The 16,669-nt window shown below is 42.2% G+C and overlaps 1 protein-coding gene across 3 annotated transcripts in view; it reads right to left on the reverse strand.

Moving 5' to 3' along the window:
* The window catches only part of lpar1 (lysophosphatidic acid receptor 1), a 54,823-nt gene that overhangs the window by 11,707 nt on the left and 26,447 nt on the right, over positions 1-16,669 (reverse strand). For all 3 annotated transcript variants that reach the window (XM_054744208.2, XM_070552240.1, XM_015976483.3), the window contains exon 2: positions 1,432-2,178. In XM_054744208.2, the coding sequence (XP_054600183.1) occupies positions 1,432-2,170 (739 nt within the window). In that variant the 5' untranslated portion in view covers positions 2,171-2,178. The remainder of the gene's footprint in view (positions 1-1,431; positions 2,179-16,669) is intronic.

The raw sequence follows: 16,669 nt of genomic DNA on the forward strand, positions 1-16,669 counted from the left end.
TCTTATTAGTTTGTCTGGGATTTTTAGGATTGCAGCTGTGCAAATAAAGAAGAATAAACAGTACTGTCTCTTTAGAGAGTAGTTTGTTTCATCTTCCACAACAATCTCCACTAAGTGCAGTAAAAGTTACGCTACTCATGTGCTTTGTAATTCATCGCTCTAGCATAGTCTTCAGTCGGAACCCCATAATCACAAAGAAGCAAAGATAAGCCATCAGTCGGTACAGAAAACTCCCTACCTCTAAGCTTCAACAAGAAGAAATAAACAAAAGGTCTCCAAGCAACACAGAATTCACGTTCTTCACATCTACACATACTGTGGAACACAGGGAGAACATTCAGCTGTCTGCTGCTTTGAATTAAGACAGGAGTAAAGACAACAAATGCACCGGGGTGAGATAACACAGCACATAGGAGACAAATCACATGGAATCCTTTGGTATGTTTTGTCTAGGACCAACACATCCTGCTTCCAGGCACTCGTTTCCCACCAGCTTTTCTCTAATTTACCAAACTGGCCTATCTATTAGGTCTATGTCAAAGCATACATTAAAAAAAGCCCTGCTTAATCTGACGTCCTCACCTACCTACGATGACTGGGATTATGTTGTTAATCTATCTAATATTAAATCTTATTATATCAACTAAGTATTTTTATACTTACTTATTAACAAAAAGTTTGCTAAAATGTTTTATACCTTCAACATAAATGGTTTGTACTGAATTCCAGTATAATATGAAAGATAAATTACTATGAAGAACGGGACGACTGTATCATGAGACGTGTGTAGTCGTCGAGGCAGACACTGTGTTTGGTCTCAATGCAGAAGACCAGCAGATTAATCCCTCAGTGTATGTGTTGTCCTCGTGCAGTCAATGATTTCAGTAGTTTGATTGCTATATCACTCAATAGGAAACCTCCGCAAATCAACCTAAAACTGATACACGATGGTGTGGTTGTCTGGAAGTTTTCAGTTTAAGAAAATAAAAGCCCAAGCATAGACTAAATAGTCTCATGTGAAATTGTAGAGACTTAAAACCAGGTAAAATTGTTTTTGGACACATCTGTTTAACTTTTTAGCAGAAAAAGTTGTTTTGTAGGCCAGAAATTAAATACTTTAGTACTGCTGGTCTGGCTAGCCATGAGCATTCCTGAAGTCTGAGGAATTCTTCCTGTTTCTAGAGACTTGGCTTGCTTTGAGTGATGTCACAGTGGATAAACAGAATCTGTCCCCTCAAACGGACTAAAAACTTTAAATCCTATTGCCTCCTCATTCCCTATCGATGGACTGCCTGTATGAAGACAGACATTTCTCATAATTAAGATTCACCTTTAAGGGGAAAAAAAGAGTATATGTCAAGAGTGATTATTTCCTAGCAGTTAACACATTGACTAAAATTATGGCAGGAAGAGAAGACAAGTGTATCTTACCCAACACAATAGCCACCGTCTTCAGCAGTGACATCATTGTATCTCGGTTGCGCCGTTGTCCGGAGCTGTGCCGCGACATCCGCATGGTCCTCTGCCGCACATACATAAAGATGTGGGCATACAGTGTTACCATGACAACAAACGTCCCTAGGTTAAACAACGCCCAGAAGACCAAGTAGGAGTTGGTGTAAAGCGGTGCCATGTTGGAACAACTTTTAAGGCTACAGATACAGTTCCAGCCTATGCTAGGGATCGCCCCCATCACTATTGACATGGTCCAGATTATAACAATCACCACCACCACACGTCGGTTACTCATACGCGTGTGGAGCTGCATGCGAAAGACAGTGATGTGCCGCTCTATGGCAATGGCCAGTAGGTTGGCCACGGATGCCGTCAGGCTCGTATCGATCAAGCCTTGACGCAACAGCCACGTTGAAACAGTGAGATGCTTTGTGTTTGGTCCCGTGTTGAACATCAAGTAGAAGTAGGCCAATCCAGCAAAGAAGTCAGCAGCTGCCAGGTTTGCCATCAGGTAGTAGATTGGGAAATGAAATCTTCTGTTGACGTAGATAGCCACCATTACCAGGAGGTTGGCGAGCATGATGAAGATGCAAACGGTGATACCCAAACCCATCACCAGCCTGCTGACTGTGTCCCAGTCACTAGCGAGGGGTTTTCCACTGCGGTTGTAGAAGAAAGCAATGGTTTCATTGTAGTAGCACTGTTCCTCATCCATGGTGGTTACTGAAATGAGAAAAAATACAATACTTAGAAGATTAAAAGGTTATATATATTAATTAAACAATTTTTGAGTTATCGCATTTAACTCCACAACATTTTGGAATGCTATTACTAAACTTTTATGAAGCAGTTCTCAAATGTTCAATTTCTAAAATAAATTTAAGGATAGAATCAATGGCAACAATGTTGCTAAGTCACAAATCCAAGTACACCGCAATAACGTAGTGGTATTTTCACATCTGGCCCGGTTCTGTCACGTTTTGGTCAGGTCGGCCCGCTCCCGGAGGGCCAGGTTTTGTTCACACCATATGTCTGAGGTTCACTCATCCTTCTCGGGAAGCAAATGTTTCTGAGCATGTGGGCAGGGCCAAAGCCGCGTGGAGAAGTCTGTGTGTCCTCCTTAAGTTAGTAAACAAAAGTGGCCATGAGCAGTGTTGCTTTTGGAGACTGACACTGAGTACACAGTTTCTTTCTCACTAAGCAACGGAGCTGCTGTGGGCTCAGAGCAGTCTGTCCTTGTGCTCTCGTGGCTGGAGCGGCGGATCTGAGCTGCAGTCAGAAAAGGTACCTCAAGTGTGTCACATATGGAAACCAGCCATCATTAAGTCAGAAACAGCACTTTTATTGGAGAAAAGGGTTGGAAATTATTTTTTGAGACAAAACAGTGTTGTGCTGTCTACAAGTTTACAACAGCAAGACTTGTGTTTTTCTGCCTGCATGTGTGCCTGATGTAGGTGACAAGTCATAAACCTAGGTGTTTGTTTGTTTGTGTGTGTGTGTGTGTGTGTGTGTGTGTGTGTGCGTGCGTGCGTGCGTGCGTGCGTGTGTGCGTGCGTGCGTGCGTGCGTGCGTGCGTGCGTGTGTGTGTGTGTGTGTGTGTGTGTGTGTGTGTGTGCTTGCAATTATGGAGTGTCAACAAACCAGCATGAAATGGAACATGTTTTATATTTAAGAAACTGTCTCTGAGGCTGTAAAATGAATCTCATAAGTCCCTAAAAATGAATGTTTTGTGTAAGCTGTCATGCACAAACAAATACTGCTCTCAGGAAAGTGTGTGTGTGTGTGTGTGTGTGTGTGTGTGTGTGTGTGTGTGTGTGTGTGTGTGTGTGTGTGTGTGTGTGTGTGTGTGTGTGTGTGTGTGTGTGTGTGTGTGTGTGTGTGTGTAATAAGATCCAGTCCTACACAGATGCTGGCTAGTCTCTCATGCACCCCAAACCGGAAACAGGACCTCAGGGCTGCAGCAGAGTATGTTGGCGTGTGTTTGTTTGTGTGTAAGTGAGACAAAGTCAAAAGGAAGGAAACGGAGGAAATAGAGACGAGGTATGAAGGAAACTGTTTCAAAACTTTTAGGTCACATTTTTAATACTTGTTCTTTTGGATCTGCATTTTTACTATGATTTCCCAAATTCCTTGAAAGCTTGCATTCCTTTATGTGAAAATGTCAAAGTGATCTGAAGAAGTTGTATTTCATCTCCTTTGTAAACCAACTTGCAATGCAGTAGCAGGTTTTTACTTTAAAAGATTTAAGAAATGCACTTGACCAAGTACACCTAAAGGTGAAAGCAAGGCTGGATGTATATAGTAAACTTCACTAACATGCAAAATGCTTCTATTGCTGTCTCCTAATGGCTGTGGGGCAGATCCCCAATGGAAGTACAAAGAAAGCCCTATAATCAAATAAACGTTTTGGCAGAATCTGTTTATGTCTCCAATTTCCTGCGGCTGGGTGATAAGGAACATCTGCAGCCACATTAGCTTGGGGTGGCAATAAAAATCTTTATTTCAACTGATAAATTCAATTAGATGAATTTGATTACTGCTAAAAGCAGACAGGCTTAACACAACTGCTTTACATTCACAATTTAAGATTTGAAAACATGTCAAAAAGCAAACCCGTTCGAAATATTTTTACACGTGTCACCTCTGGTTTGATTTGATGTGAAATGTCTCCTTATATTTATGTAACAGTTTGCTTTGAAATATTATCTATCATCACTTCTCTTGATCATTTCCTTTGCATTATTTAAAGAGCAAGTCACCTTCAAATCAACATTTTTGCTGATAGACTGTATAAATGAGTGTCTAATAGTGCCGTAGATATGTGTAGTCATTATTTTTGGCATTTTAATGCATGCTATTTAAATTTAAATATTCTACCTAAAAATGTCAGTATAGCACGCCCTTCAGGCTAAAAGTCCACACTACACTGAATTTGAATCAGCCATTGCTATTGGATCAGAAGTGATTTGTGATGTTACCCAGTACTTCATGACTGCGCTGGATTGAGTCTGGGCCACACCTCCAGCTGGTCTGGCACTAGTTGCCACGGCAACTCACAAGCCAATACAAAACAATATAGCTAAGGGCCGCTTAGTTCCTGAAACAAAAAAAAAAAAAAAACTTCCTCCATTTCTTCTCTTTTCTCTGGTGAAGGAGGTAGAGAGAAATCCTCCAAACTTGGTATCATGCTGCCATTTCTCTACCTGAGCATGGTGTGTGTGTGTGTGTGTGTGTGTGTGTGTGTGTGTGTGTGTGTGTGTGTGTGTGTGTGTGTGTGTGTGTGTGTGTGTGTGTGTGTGTGTGTGCGTGCGTGCACGTGTCTTTGTTAGTGGTTCCGTTCTCTGACAGAGAGTTTTTGAAATTGGTGGCAGCTGCCCTCCCTGTTTGCAAGACAATGCCTTCTTTTAGCGCACTTTTAAAACTTAAAGTAGAAATGAAAGAAACAATTAAAACTGATCAACAATCAAAAATAAAGTTAATCTTCAGAACACAGTGAGTTTAGAAAAATATTTTTTCGATGCATATTTTATAAACAGAAATGGCCTGTGTTTTAATAGAGCGTGTTTCAATAGAGCCTTCTTAAGGTTCCACAACCCCCCAAGGTGCTTCACAACACAATCAGTCATTCACCCATTCACACACACATTCACGTACTTTATTCTCCAACAAAAAGCTAAGTAGCCAACCACATGGCAACAAATCAATTTATTTATAAATCCAAATATAAAGAAGACAAAATGCACTGAACCCACCCCTCTCTGTTCTGACATGCTTTCTATTATAATATTTTTCTTTCTCTTTCCCTCTGGTGTTTGTGGTAATTTATTTTTAACCTCATTAGGAATGATCCAAACCTGCAAGCAATTAGAGGTTTTTAAATCACCATTTAAATCCAGATAAAGCAGTAGCTCAGCCTTTAGAGGCAGAAGCTGATAGATAGCAGGAGCATTAATGATCTGTAAATCACAAGTGACGGAGCCACTGAGACAGCTACCAGAGCAGATGAAAGTCAATCCCTTCTACTCGTCTTGTGCAGTTTAGGGCCATTAACTTTCTAGAGGGAATAGCCATCAGGGCTTTAGCAGCCTGAGGCTGGTCGTCAGTACTAGAAATTAGAGGAAGTGTCAGTGGTCTTTCAGTGCACATTCTCGACACTGTCATCAGACACTTGGAGCCTGAGATCATGTCACTGTGTGTGTGCAAGTGTGTATGTGTGCATTTTTCCGTAGCAGCTGGTGACTATGTCTTGTAAAAGAGAAAGATTGTGCAGAAAAAGGACACAGTCAGAGGGGATTTTCGTTTTCCCGCACCTGGGTGTGTAAGTGAATGTATTTGACTCATTTAATAAAAAGTTTTAGAGTGAAATAAAGTACAGGAGGAACTCTTAACAAGTGTGTGAACCACAAGTGTTAAAAAAGAGAACAAAGTGACATATGTACTTGGACTCACCCATATGTGATGTGTGATACACTCTGGTCAACACAGACATAGACTAACAGTGATTTGTTTGTGTGGACGTGTGTCTCTGAGGCTATGAAAGGACCACCCTGGAATCCACACAAGTGAGGTCATTACTCAGTCACCGACAGCAGGACTGGATTCATGCATTCACCACATTCGCCTGACTCCAACACACACTTTCTCAGCACAATCGTTTAGTTTGTAATGAGACATTAACTCAAGTCATATACCGGTAGGTTGGATGATTTCATTTTTATCAAAACAAAATCAATAATCTCAAAAGCAATGTTAATTATAATCTTTCTTTTAAAGATTTTAACCAGCTGAGTTGAAAATGAAATATTTATGGAAATGATTTGATTTGATAAGAGGTGGCTAAAAAAAGCATGAGTGATTCACAAAAGGCAGCAGCTCGTTGGCTCACATTGAGCAGCGACTGATATCAGGACATTTTAGCTCTAAATAATGATGACTCAGCTTCTTAGATGTGGAAAGGTAAACATGTAGTGTTTTTTGGCAGTAGTAACATGAAATATGTTAATAATGTCCAAAGTGGGCTGTTGGGAAGAGCAGCTGACCCCCAATCAGGCTGCTGGTTCGACCCCAGCTTCCTCATTCCATTTACCTTCCAGTATGCCATTGAAAAAGACTCCTTCCTGGATAAACAACGATAAGATAGAATAGAATAGAATAGAATAGAGTAGAGTAGAGTAGAGTAGAGTAGAGTAGAGTAGAGTAGAGTAGAGTAGAGTAGAGTAAAATCATTTCAAAAGATCATCATCTAACCCTTAGAGTTGTCACCAGAACTCAACTGTTTCATGTTACTATCATCTCATCTGGATATATTGTTGAAGAAATGAAAAATTATTGTGAATAAGAACATCAACAGGAAAAGAGAGGAAAAGTTTTGAACTGTGCTTATTCGTACGTGGTCATCCGCAACTAATCCTCTGTGCTGTAGTATATAGACCCCCGAAATACAATGAGGATTTTTTGCTGGAGTTTTCAGAAGTCCTAGCAAACTGGGCTGCTAGATAAAAGCGGATATTGCTACTGGGAGACTTTAATATTCATATCTGCTGTCCTGGAAAACCTTTAGTCCCAGATTTCATCAACCTTGTGAACTCTTTGACTTTTACGCAGTTGGTTAATGGGGCCACACAGGAATATGGCCACACACTGGATCGTGTGATATCACCGGGGTGTTCAGTAGATGATCTGACAACTAAGGATGCAGTTTTTTCAGACCATAATCTGAAATTATTTGAGACTACTCTGCATAGCAATATGCTGGCACCTGTTGCCCCCAGTAGGTATAGTCGTCATGTGAACTCTGACACTGCAACTCATTTCACTTCGCTGTTTGAACAAGCCTTCTTTGATTTATCAGACAAGTCCTCACTGGATGGATTGCTTACTTGTTTTAATGAGACCTGTGAGGCTATCCTTAACACTGTTGCGCCGTTAAGGCCCAGGAGAGGAAAGCATATGGTCAACGGACGCTACTCGTGCCGCAAGAAGGACATGTAGAAAATACGAGAGACAGTGGAAGAAGGATAATCTGCATGTTTCCCTAATTGCTCAGTTGGAAATCATACCAAGAGGCAGTTAGATCTGCAAAATTTGAATATTGTTCCAATCTCATTTCTTTAAACTCAAACAACCCCATTTAACTCAGTTCTGAAATTAAATGATCATGTTTATGTTTATTCATTTAGCAGATGCTTTTATCCAAAGCGACTTACAGTTTATAACCTATAGGGCATGTTGTGATCTGTGAGGGAAACCGGAGTACCCGCAGGAAACCCACGCATGCATGGGGAGAACACGCAACTCCACGCAGAAAGGCCACAGCCGAGTTTCGAACCTGCAATCTTTGTGCTGCGAGGCAACAGTACTAACCACTGCGCCACCATGCAGCCCATCATGTGGTGTAGACTTCAGCTAAAATGTGTGATGAGTTCCATGACTTTTTTATTGGGAAAGTTGCTGCACTCCGGGCTACCATGTCTAGGGCACTGGTATGTGGCCGTTCTGTTACTACCATCAGAGGTTTGGTAGCATTTCAACAAATTAGTCTAAATGATTTGATCAAGATCGCTGGGAAGGCTAAGCCAAGTGGCTCGCCGGATGAAGTGATGCCAACGCGCCTCTTTAAAGAAGTCTTTCCAGTAGTCGCCCCTTTAATATTGTACATAATTAACATGAGTCTCAGTTCTGGTATAGTCCCTGACGATTTCAAAAAGGCAGTTTTTCAACCTTTGCTCAAAAAGCCTGGACTGGATGCTTTGCTGGCTGCAAACTACAGGCCCATTTCGAAACTTCCATTCTTAAGTAAGGTACTAGAGAAATGTGTTTACCTCCAGCGCTTGGTTTTTATGGATGAAAATCCCATTTTTGAGACTTTCCAGTCTGGCTTCAGAGCTCTACACAGCACGGAGACTGCACTGGTTAGAGTGCTCAGTGACATTTATCTAGCGACTGATGGCAGTAATTCTGTGTTGTTACTTCTGCTGGACCTCACGGCTGTCTTTGACACGATAGATCATGAAGTGCTGCTTCACCGTCTACATCATTATGTCGGGATTTCAGGGTTAGCCCTGGAGTGGTTTAGATCATACCTGACAAATAGAAAAATGTGTGTTAGGATGGGATTTTATTCCTCAGAGTACTCTGATCTACCCTGGGGGTACCACAGGGCTCGATATTGGGACCTCTGTTGTTTTCTGCTTACATTCTGCCCTTAGGTGACATCTGTCGTGAGCTTGGAGTTCAATTCCACCTATATGATGACGATTGTGAGCTGTACCTGCCTCTGAACACGTCAAGTGGTCTCTCTATTTCTATTCTTACTAAAACTGTTTGAGGGAGATCAAGAATTGTATGAGTGAAAATTTTCTGAGCCTAAATGATCACAAAACAGAGGCTATATTGTTTGCTCCAAGCATATGTTGTGACTCTTCCCTAACTGACTGTGGGTCATTTAATGGCCAGCTGACTACATCGGTGACTAATCTTGGTGTTAAACTGGATAGCACCCTTAGTTTTGATACCCACATCAATGGAGTGATCTCCTCCTCCTTTTTCCACCTTCGTCAGTTGGCAAAGATCAAACCATTTTTGTCACGCCATGATTTTGAGATGGTAGTACATGCTTTTATTATGGTGTGATTTGACTACGGCAACTCTGTTTTATTCGGTGTGAGCAAGGGCTCAATAGCCAGGTTGCAAATGGTGCAGAATGCTGCTGCCAGATTTTTAGAGGGCAGGCGCAAGTATGACAAACCATTAAAAACTGGATGATTGACCAGATCCAATAATTGTGATGCTTCTTATCTCTACCTCCCTTCAGCATTGATGCTCGTTTATTGATAGTTGTAGACCACACATTGAATTCAGTTCCTGCTGAATGCAAACTGAACGGATGCACAGCATCAGAATCATCAGACAACCTTCTCTTAATGGCAGGCAAAGTAGCCGGGGGCTTCCTCAAGGAGACCAGCATTCAATAGGAATGTTTGAAATTTCTGAGGTGGTTTCACTGTATTTTTCACTAACCAGTCACATAATCTAAACAGGTCAGCGAACTGCATGGAGCTTCATCCAAACTGTTTTACCTCTTCTTATTCATTTTCCCTTACCTTCCATTTTTAATCACATTTTTTCCCTAATTTTTAATGTTTTAAAAAAATATATGAAAAGCTTTTTTTATTTTTGAAAATGTTTGTTCTGAAGCGCCTCATGATTTTTATGTTTATGTATTTAGCAGACGCTTTTGTCCAAAGCAACTTACGAGTGATAATGAAGCCAGCAGGTTGCCCTTGAGGCTAACAACGAACCAGTCAATCCTAGGTGGCGGTGAGGCAGCATAAAGAATCATAAAGGGAAGTGAACATGGAGTGGACAGTAATTGGGGGATGGGTGCTGGGAGGGTCCTAGTTTAGAAGATGCTCTCTGAAGAGTTGGGTCTTCAGGAGTTTCTTGAAAATCAACAAGGACACCCTTGTTCTAGTAGTGCTTGGTAGGTCATTCATTCCACATCTGTGGAACGATACATGAAAAGAGTCTGGATTGTCCTGGATTTTTATCTTGAGATTCACTATATAAAATATCGTTTTCTTTCTTTCTTTTAACTAACTTGGTTCAGTATTGATATGAAATGGGGTCTTAGTTGGGACCTCTGAGTTGATAATTACCTTTTAAAATATATTTGTGCCTGTAAAGCCAACCACATGGTTGACTAATTTAATCAACACATCTGCAGCGGTCTCTAGTGGGAATGAACACATTGTAAGACATTCTCGGGGTAAAAAATATACCGGTTCAGCATTTCTCAGACTTTAAAGTTGCCCACATCAAAGCTGAGCTTCAGACGGCTGCTTCTGAGTCTTATTTCCTGATATTTGGAATGTTGCCAAAAACTGGATAACAGCAACGAGACACTACCACTGACTTGCGACGTGGATGTTTTCTCTCTACAAATAACACAAGCCTGGAGGAGCTTCTGCCGTGTGGTGAAGCTGTGGTGGTGAAGAGTCCATGACTGTTAAGTGACAATGTGACATAGATCTGTCAGACTTTTCATATCCTAGAGTTTCACCATCCCTTTTCTATCAGAAACAAATGCAGGAGATAGGTGTAAGAGACTATTTTCATGTTCAGCCTGCATTAAAAACTCAGAGTAACTGATTATAATAAAATAAAATGAAAACATAAAACAACGTTTTTTCAGTCACCCACACATTTAACATGTGCAAACATTTAAAAGTCACATGTAATTGACCTTTAAAGAAAAGCCACCTCGATTTGAGTTCATTAAATCAACTTTTATTACCAGCTTAGCTGCAAATAAAATGTTCAATACCCATTCTTAATATAGGCTATTTCAACATTTCAGAAAGCTTTGGATATAGTATGCAGTTGCTTTTGTTTTGAAAGGTCATTTGGATCCTTAAGGGCATGCTTGGTCTTGATTAGAGACATTATATGATCTCCACATGTTGGTGTCATGGTTTGGGGCAAGAGTCTAACCCAAGACATGCAGAATCAGTACAGGACAACGGTTGAAGGAAAAAATAATAATCTTTTATTAAAGGAGAACATTAACTAAGGGCACACTGGAAGTCCAGCGGGTGAAGGAACGGGAAGACAGCATCTAGGGGGGAGAACAACAGAGGTGATCCTGGGAGATGTAGTCCAGAAGGGGAATAATGAGTGGGGACTTACAAAGGTCGAGGAGACTAGGTGTGTAAGGGGAGGTAGTGAGCCGGGGTTTGTCCAAGAGGGAGGTTCGGAGCTGGAGAGGAAGCGGAGGGTTGATGGAGAGCGAGCTGGTCCGGACGAGTGGACGGCTGAATGAAGAAGAGGAGCCGGTGGGGAGTCCTATGGATTCAGCGTGGGGTTTCCTGATGCGAAGCAAGACCTGAGGTAGGTTGTTCAAAAACATCCAAGAGTTACGAGAGTTCCAAAAAGTCACGCAATACACGGAGACCTAGAGACGAGCCAACTCCGGGTCGGGGGAGAGGTCCTACCTCAAGTGGAGGAGTTTAAGTATCTCGGGGTCTCGTTCACGAGTGAGGGTAGGAGGGATCGGGAGATCGACAGGCGGATTGGTTCAGCGTCTGCAGTGATGCGGACGCTGAGCCGATCTGTCGTGGTGTAGAGGGAGCTGAGCCAGAAAGCCAGGCTGTTGATTTACCGGTCGATCTACGTCCCAATCCTCACCAATGGTCATGAGCTTTGGGTAATGACTGAAAGAACAAAATCACGGATACAAGCGGCCGAAATGAGTTTCCTCCGTAGGGTGGCCGGGCTCAGCCTTAGAGATAGGGTGAGAAGCTCGGACATTCGGGAGGGACTCGGAGTAGAACCGCTGCTCCTCCGGATCAAAAGGAGTCAGTTGAGGTGGTTTGGGCATCTGGTCAGGATGCCTCCTGGAAGCCTCCCCGGGGAGGTGTTTCGGACATGTCCTGCTGGCCGGAGGCCCCCGGGTCGACCCAGGACACGTTGGAGAGGTTACACCTCCAATCTGGTCCGGGAACGCCTTGGGGTCCTGCCAGAGGAACTGATGGAGGTGGCTGGAAAGAGGATGGTCTGGAGCTCCCTAGTTGGGATGTTGCCCTCGCGACCCGGACCAGGATAAGCGGAGGAAGACGACGACGACGACGACCTAGAGACGAGTACAAGTGGCTAGAAACAACCGGTCAGTAGCAATCATCCGGCGTCGAGTAGTGTTCACCATCCTCCTTTAGCATCCAACTCGCTGATTAGCTGACGAGATGCAGCTGCCGCTCCCTCTCCTGCAAACAGAACACTCAGAGATGGTGAAGATGGGAAGAGCACTCGCCCCGGCTCATGACAATAGGAGCTTTAATTTAGAATCTAAATCTGATTTGCAGATTTGAAACATTTTGGAAAAGTGATTATTGTAAATTAAAAATCTAACTCTCCACCTCATTTCTTGCTCATCTTTCCCCCCTAAAACTTTCCCACCCTTTCTCTGACCATCTTATGTCATCTCTCTTTCCCTCAGCCCTCTACCGTCTCCCCTCCTTTGTCTCCACTCTTCCTGTCTTTGCCAACACTCCACACAATGTGCCCATTGTTCCCCTATTCCCTCACTCGAAAGCAGAGAGGGGCGGGAGGGAAAAAATAACGTCTGCAACCCAGATCTCACACAAACACTTGCACACATAAGCTTTTATTCTTTAACTTTCTCTTTAACATCATGGGCGAGTGCACACCAGCCTCACGCTCGATCTCGCACTCGCACAGTCTGTCGGACACAGAAACGGCTCGGGACAAGGGATGGATTGAGAGCTGTTGTTGAGTCATGCATGACAGCTGATTCGCTGCTTATTGGTGATGATACCCATGCAAACACAAGTACTTTTGTTGCACATAATCAAAAAATAATCAAAACTGCAGGAATAGGTGCCAGAGTTCATGATGAGGAATCAAGAGACTAAAAGTTGACTTCCCAGACTTGAAACGATGTAAAACCACAGTGCAGGCCGCTAAAGCAGCAACCTTTCATCGCCCCCAACAACAGAAGCTCTTTGGAATCATTATCTGGAGTCTGACATGAAGCTTTATTCCCCGCAGAAGAGGAGTTAACTTGTTGCTGACAAATTGTACCAAGCTGATCTAAGTGTGTTTGTCTGAGGTCACATTTATCCTCATCTACTAAAAAGCATGTTACACCCCCCAAAAATAGCTAAAATCATCATTTTTACTGCTTGATTGTTGTTCTGGAAAGTGGAACACTGAGAAGAAAAGAGACGTTTAACACACACTTTCACTTCGCACATGTCCATTTAATAAGCAGCTTTGTTGTTCTACACTGATCTGTTCCACATGTTGAGGTCAAGCAGGTTTTAAGGCTAAATAACAGCAACAAGGAAAGAAACCAAGCTGCGAAATTAACTTAAACGGCAACTCGAACAAGCACTGGTATTTCTAACAACTTTCTTATGTTTACGGAACATGGATCCGATAATAAGACATAAAAATCTGGCTCATGGGGGAATGCTTCCTCACAGAAACAAAAACCATGCAGGTATTTAAAGGCAAACACAGCTGCTTCTGCAAACTGTTGTCTGACTATTTCACAATAGCCCCTAATAAATAGTCTTCTTTACCACATGTGTGCTGTTTTTCTTGAGTTTAGAGTTGGGTGTGTTCAACTGTACTCTAATGAAATCAGGCTATTACAGATAGATCCCAGTGGTTACATCACCAGAGTTCAGCTGCAATAAGGCATTGCGTCAGTCCATGGAGGTTTCAGGGTCCTGACCTAAAGCAATGTATTTCACTACTATAATGTGTCTCATTTTTAATCCATGACGACAAATGTCCACACACACTTACAAACTCGCTCATAGATACAGAAATGAAAGTTCACTTTAACTGTCAAATTTATGGAAATGTTAGTTATTATTTCTCTGTGACTTCTTTCATGAAGAATCCAAAATGCAGCTTTTCTTGGTCACATTTTACTTATTTTAAAAAAGATATGAGAAATCAACTACAACTACAGCTGAGCTACTCGTTGAAACTTTTTTTATGTTCAGTCAACCCGGGGAGTCAAAGCTCAGTCCTGATTTCACTAATAAATCCACTGTGTAGTTGGAAAATCAGTGGGATTTAGTATTTGTTGTTCTCAGCAAAAAAGTTAACAATGACTTTTTATGCCAACATATTTTTCCCTATTCAAGCACATCAGCTACATGTTAACTATTAGTTACTGAGCAGTAGTGTGTGTGTGTGTTCATGTGTGTGTGTGTGTGTGTGTGTTCATGTGTGTGTGTGTGTGTGTGTGTGTGTGGCTGATTTACATTGTCACTGTCAGGCTAACTCCAACTTTCCACTGGATGTGTAAGCGGCATGTGGCGTAATGTAATAGGCGCAAGCCTTTAACACAGCTGGTCACTCGACATCACAACACTACCAGAGAACTGCATCACCACACGTGATTTCTGCTGTTCACTCAATTACAAGCAAGGAGAAAAGATAACAGCATATATCCAAAAGATCTGTTATTTATTTTCTGTTAAACTCTGCTACAGAGGTTTCCCAGGAAATTATGCACCTTTTTGACTAGTTTAGCATCTGGAAATCTGCACGTGACTTTTTTTTTTAACTTTACAGATGTTTTAAGCCCAGACAAACTGAGCGCTTGTTGGCTATCGCACAGGACCGCTCACGCCATGCTGTGAGTACTCTAGAGAGATGACACACTGTACGGGCCAGACTGCCCAATGTCTCGCTCTTGGAGGAAACATTACGTCACGAGCGCAACCCTCGACAGCTAACCAAAACAACAAAGCTGAAAAGAGAAAAAAGTGCCACCTGTAACACTTCTTTAGTCTCCAAAAATAAGTGGTCCGCATATTCCAGCATGTCGCATTCACTGTTACTAATGTCGCTAATGTCCGCGTGACTCCCTGGGTGTATTTTCATTGGTCAATTACAGACAGGAGTTGGAGACTGTTGGAGGCTGACTTTGGATGTGTGGGTGCTCAGTAAGCTGTCACAGGGCCGGTCACACTAGGTGGCCACAGACTTGCAAATCACCCTCACGTTAACCGTTTATTGTCATGATTCTGTTCACGATGAGGGATTAGTCTAGGACGGTCAAAAAAACACAAAGTGTGGTTTGTACTTTACACTGCTTTGTGTTTTACTTCTGTCTGGCCTGATATGAACTGCTGCGCTTGATGTGTCTTGAGAATGCGGTGTGCAAATATGAAGCGTACGCAACGTGCACCTAGACTTCTGGGGAGCTTCCACAACGTGGCTCTTCCTGTGCAATGAAACGCACCCATCTACTGTAACAATGCTTTCAGTGATCCTACTGTGCTTCATGGACGTCACATGCTTACACGTCAGGTGGAGAGGTCCTGTAAATACTTACACTTCAAACATTGGTCAGAAAAATTAACTTTGGTTGGGGTTCCAGTTGAAGTTTAGAACTTGGAACTTCTGGGTGTGAATGGAATGCACCATTTTCTGTAAGGCACTGTCATTGTTTCCCTTCATTCAGAAGCGCTGGCATGAGGAGGCAAACGTTGTTACTACACTGATGTTTGATGTGTTCAAAAATGTTTTCGATGATGCAGTTTTTGATTTATTTTACAGTTTTTCTCAATTGGCCCCCTTTTATTGGTTTTCACCAACATTCCCTTCAGACAGCATTAGAACTGACAAATGAGTGAAATTAATAGAAGGACAGCAGCAAAATAATGTTTTCTCTCACTCCTAATTTTAAAGACTCAATATATTATTCTTGACCAGCAGCAGATTAGCTCCAGGATGTGGAGGGTTGGGGGGTGGGGGGTTCTGTGGTGCAGAACATGACCATCCTATTGATGACCAGCACTTGAGGATGTATTAGTGGTAAAACCACAGAGTATAATAGCATTTGATGGGAAATGACGACATTAAAAAAACAAAAGTATGTTTATCTTTCCAAGAATAAAGCCACATAAAAGCTGTGGTTACCCTGAGCAGAACCAACAAGCATCACCTCTGCATGGATTTTCACTCACTCGAACAGGAAGAGTTCTTGCCCAAATCATTTACTATCTTGGGGGATACTACATTTCTACAACACTTTTTTTTAAAATGTCTCTTATACCTGCATACACGTCAAAGTAATCTGGATCTTTGGTGTTAGAATGGGTGGAATGCAGGTCCTCAGTTGGGGGAGAGGAGAGATCAAGCTTCCAGAAATCACAACACAGATGTTTCAAGGACCCTTTTGCTTGACGGATGTCAGAGCTCATGTAGGGAAACATAAAACAGTTGTCTGCAGGGGAGATAGTGCATCTTTGCGATGGGAGTGTTGTTTGGCTTGACTAAGAAGGTCAAAAGTCAGAAGCATCAGCCTCACCTCTTAGATACTGTTTTACTTTTAAAGCATCTCACAGGTTGTGGAATAACTCCCAGATGAGAACACATTTGTCATCCTTTCCAATCCATCAATGGGAACTTTAACGACAAATGGTCTGTGTCGCTTTGTGGTAACTGAGGAAACAGCTGAGCTCCTGAGAAGCATCCTGACCCGCTATTCTACGTGCCGGTGCTACACAACTCTGGTCATATAACATGCTTGTCTGCAGAACAGTCAAATGTCCAAAAATAAATATAAATCAAAATTGGAAAATCTGGCGAATAGCAAAACTAAGGGACCATGGGAGGAAAAGAGCGTTAGGAAAAAGTGTAACCTATGTCAGCGTGACCACTATCTCTG

This window comes from Nothobranchius furzeri, chromosome 6, assembly GCF_043380555.1.
Source record: "Nothobranchius furzeri strain GRZ-AD chromosome 6, NfurGRZ-RIMD1, whole genome shotgun sequence".
NCBI classification, from domain to species: Eukaryota; Metazoa; Chordata; class Actinopteri; order Cyprinodontiformes; family Nothobranchiidae; genus Nothobranchius; species Nothobranchius furzeri.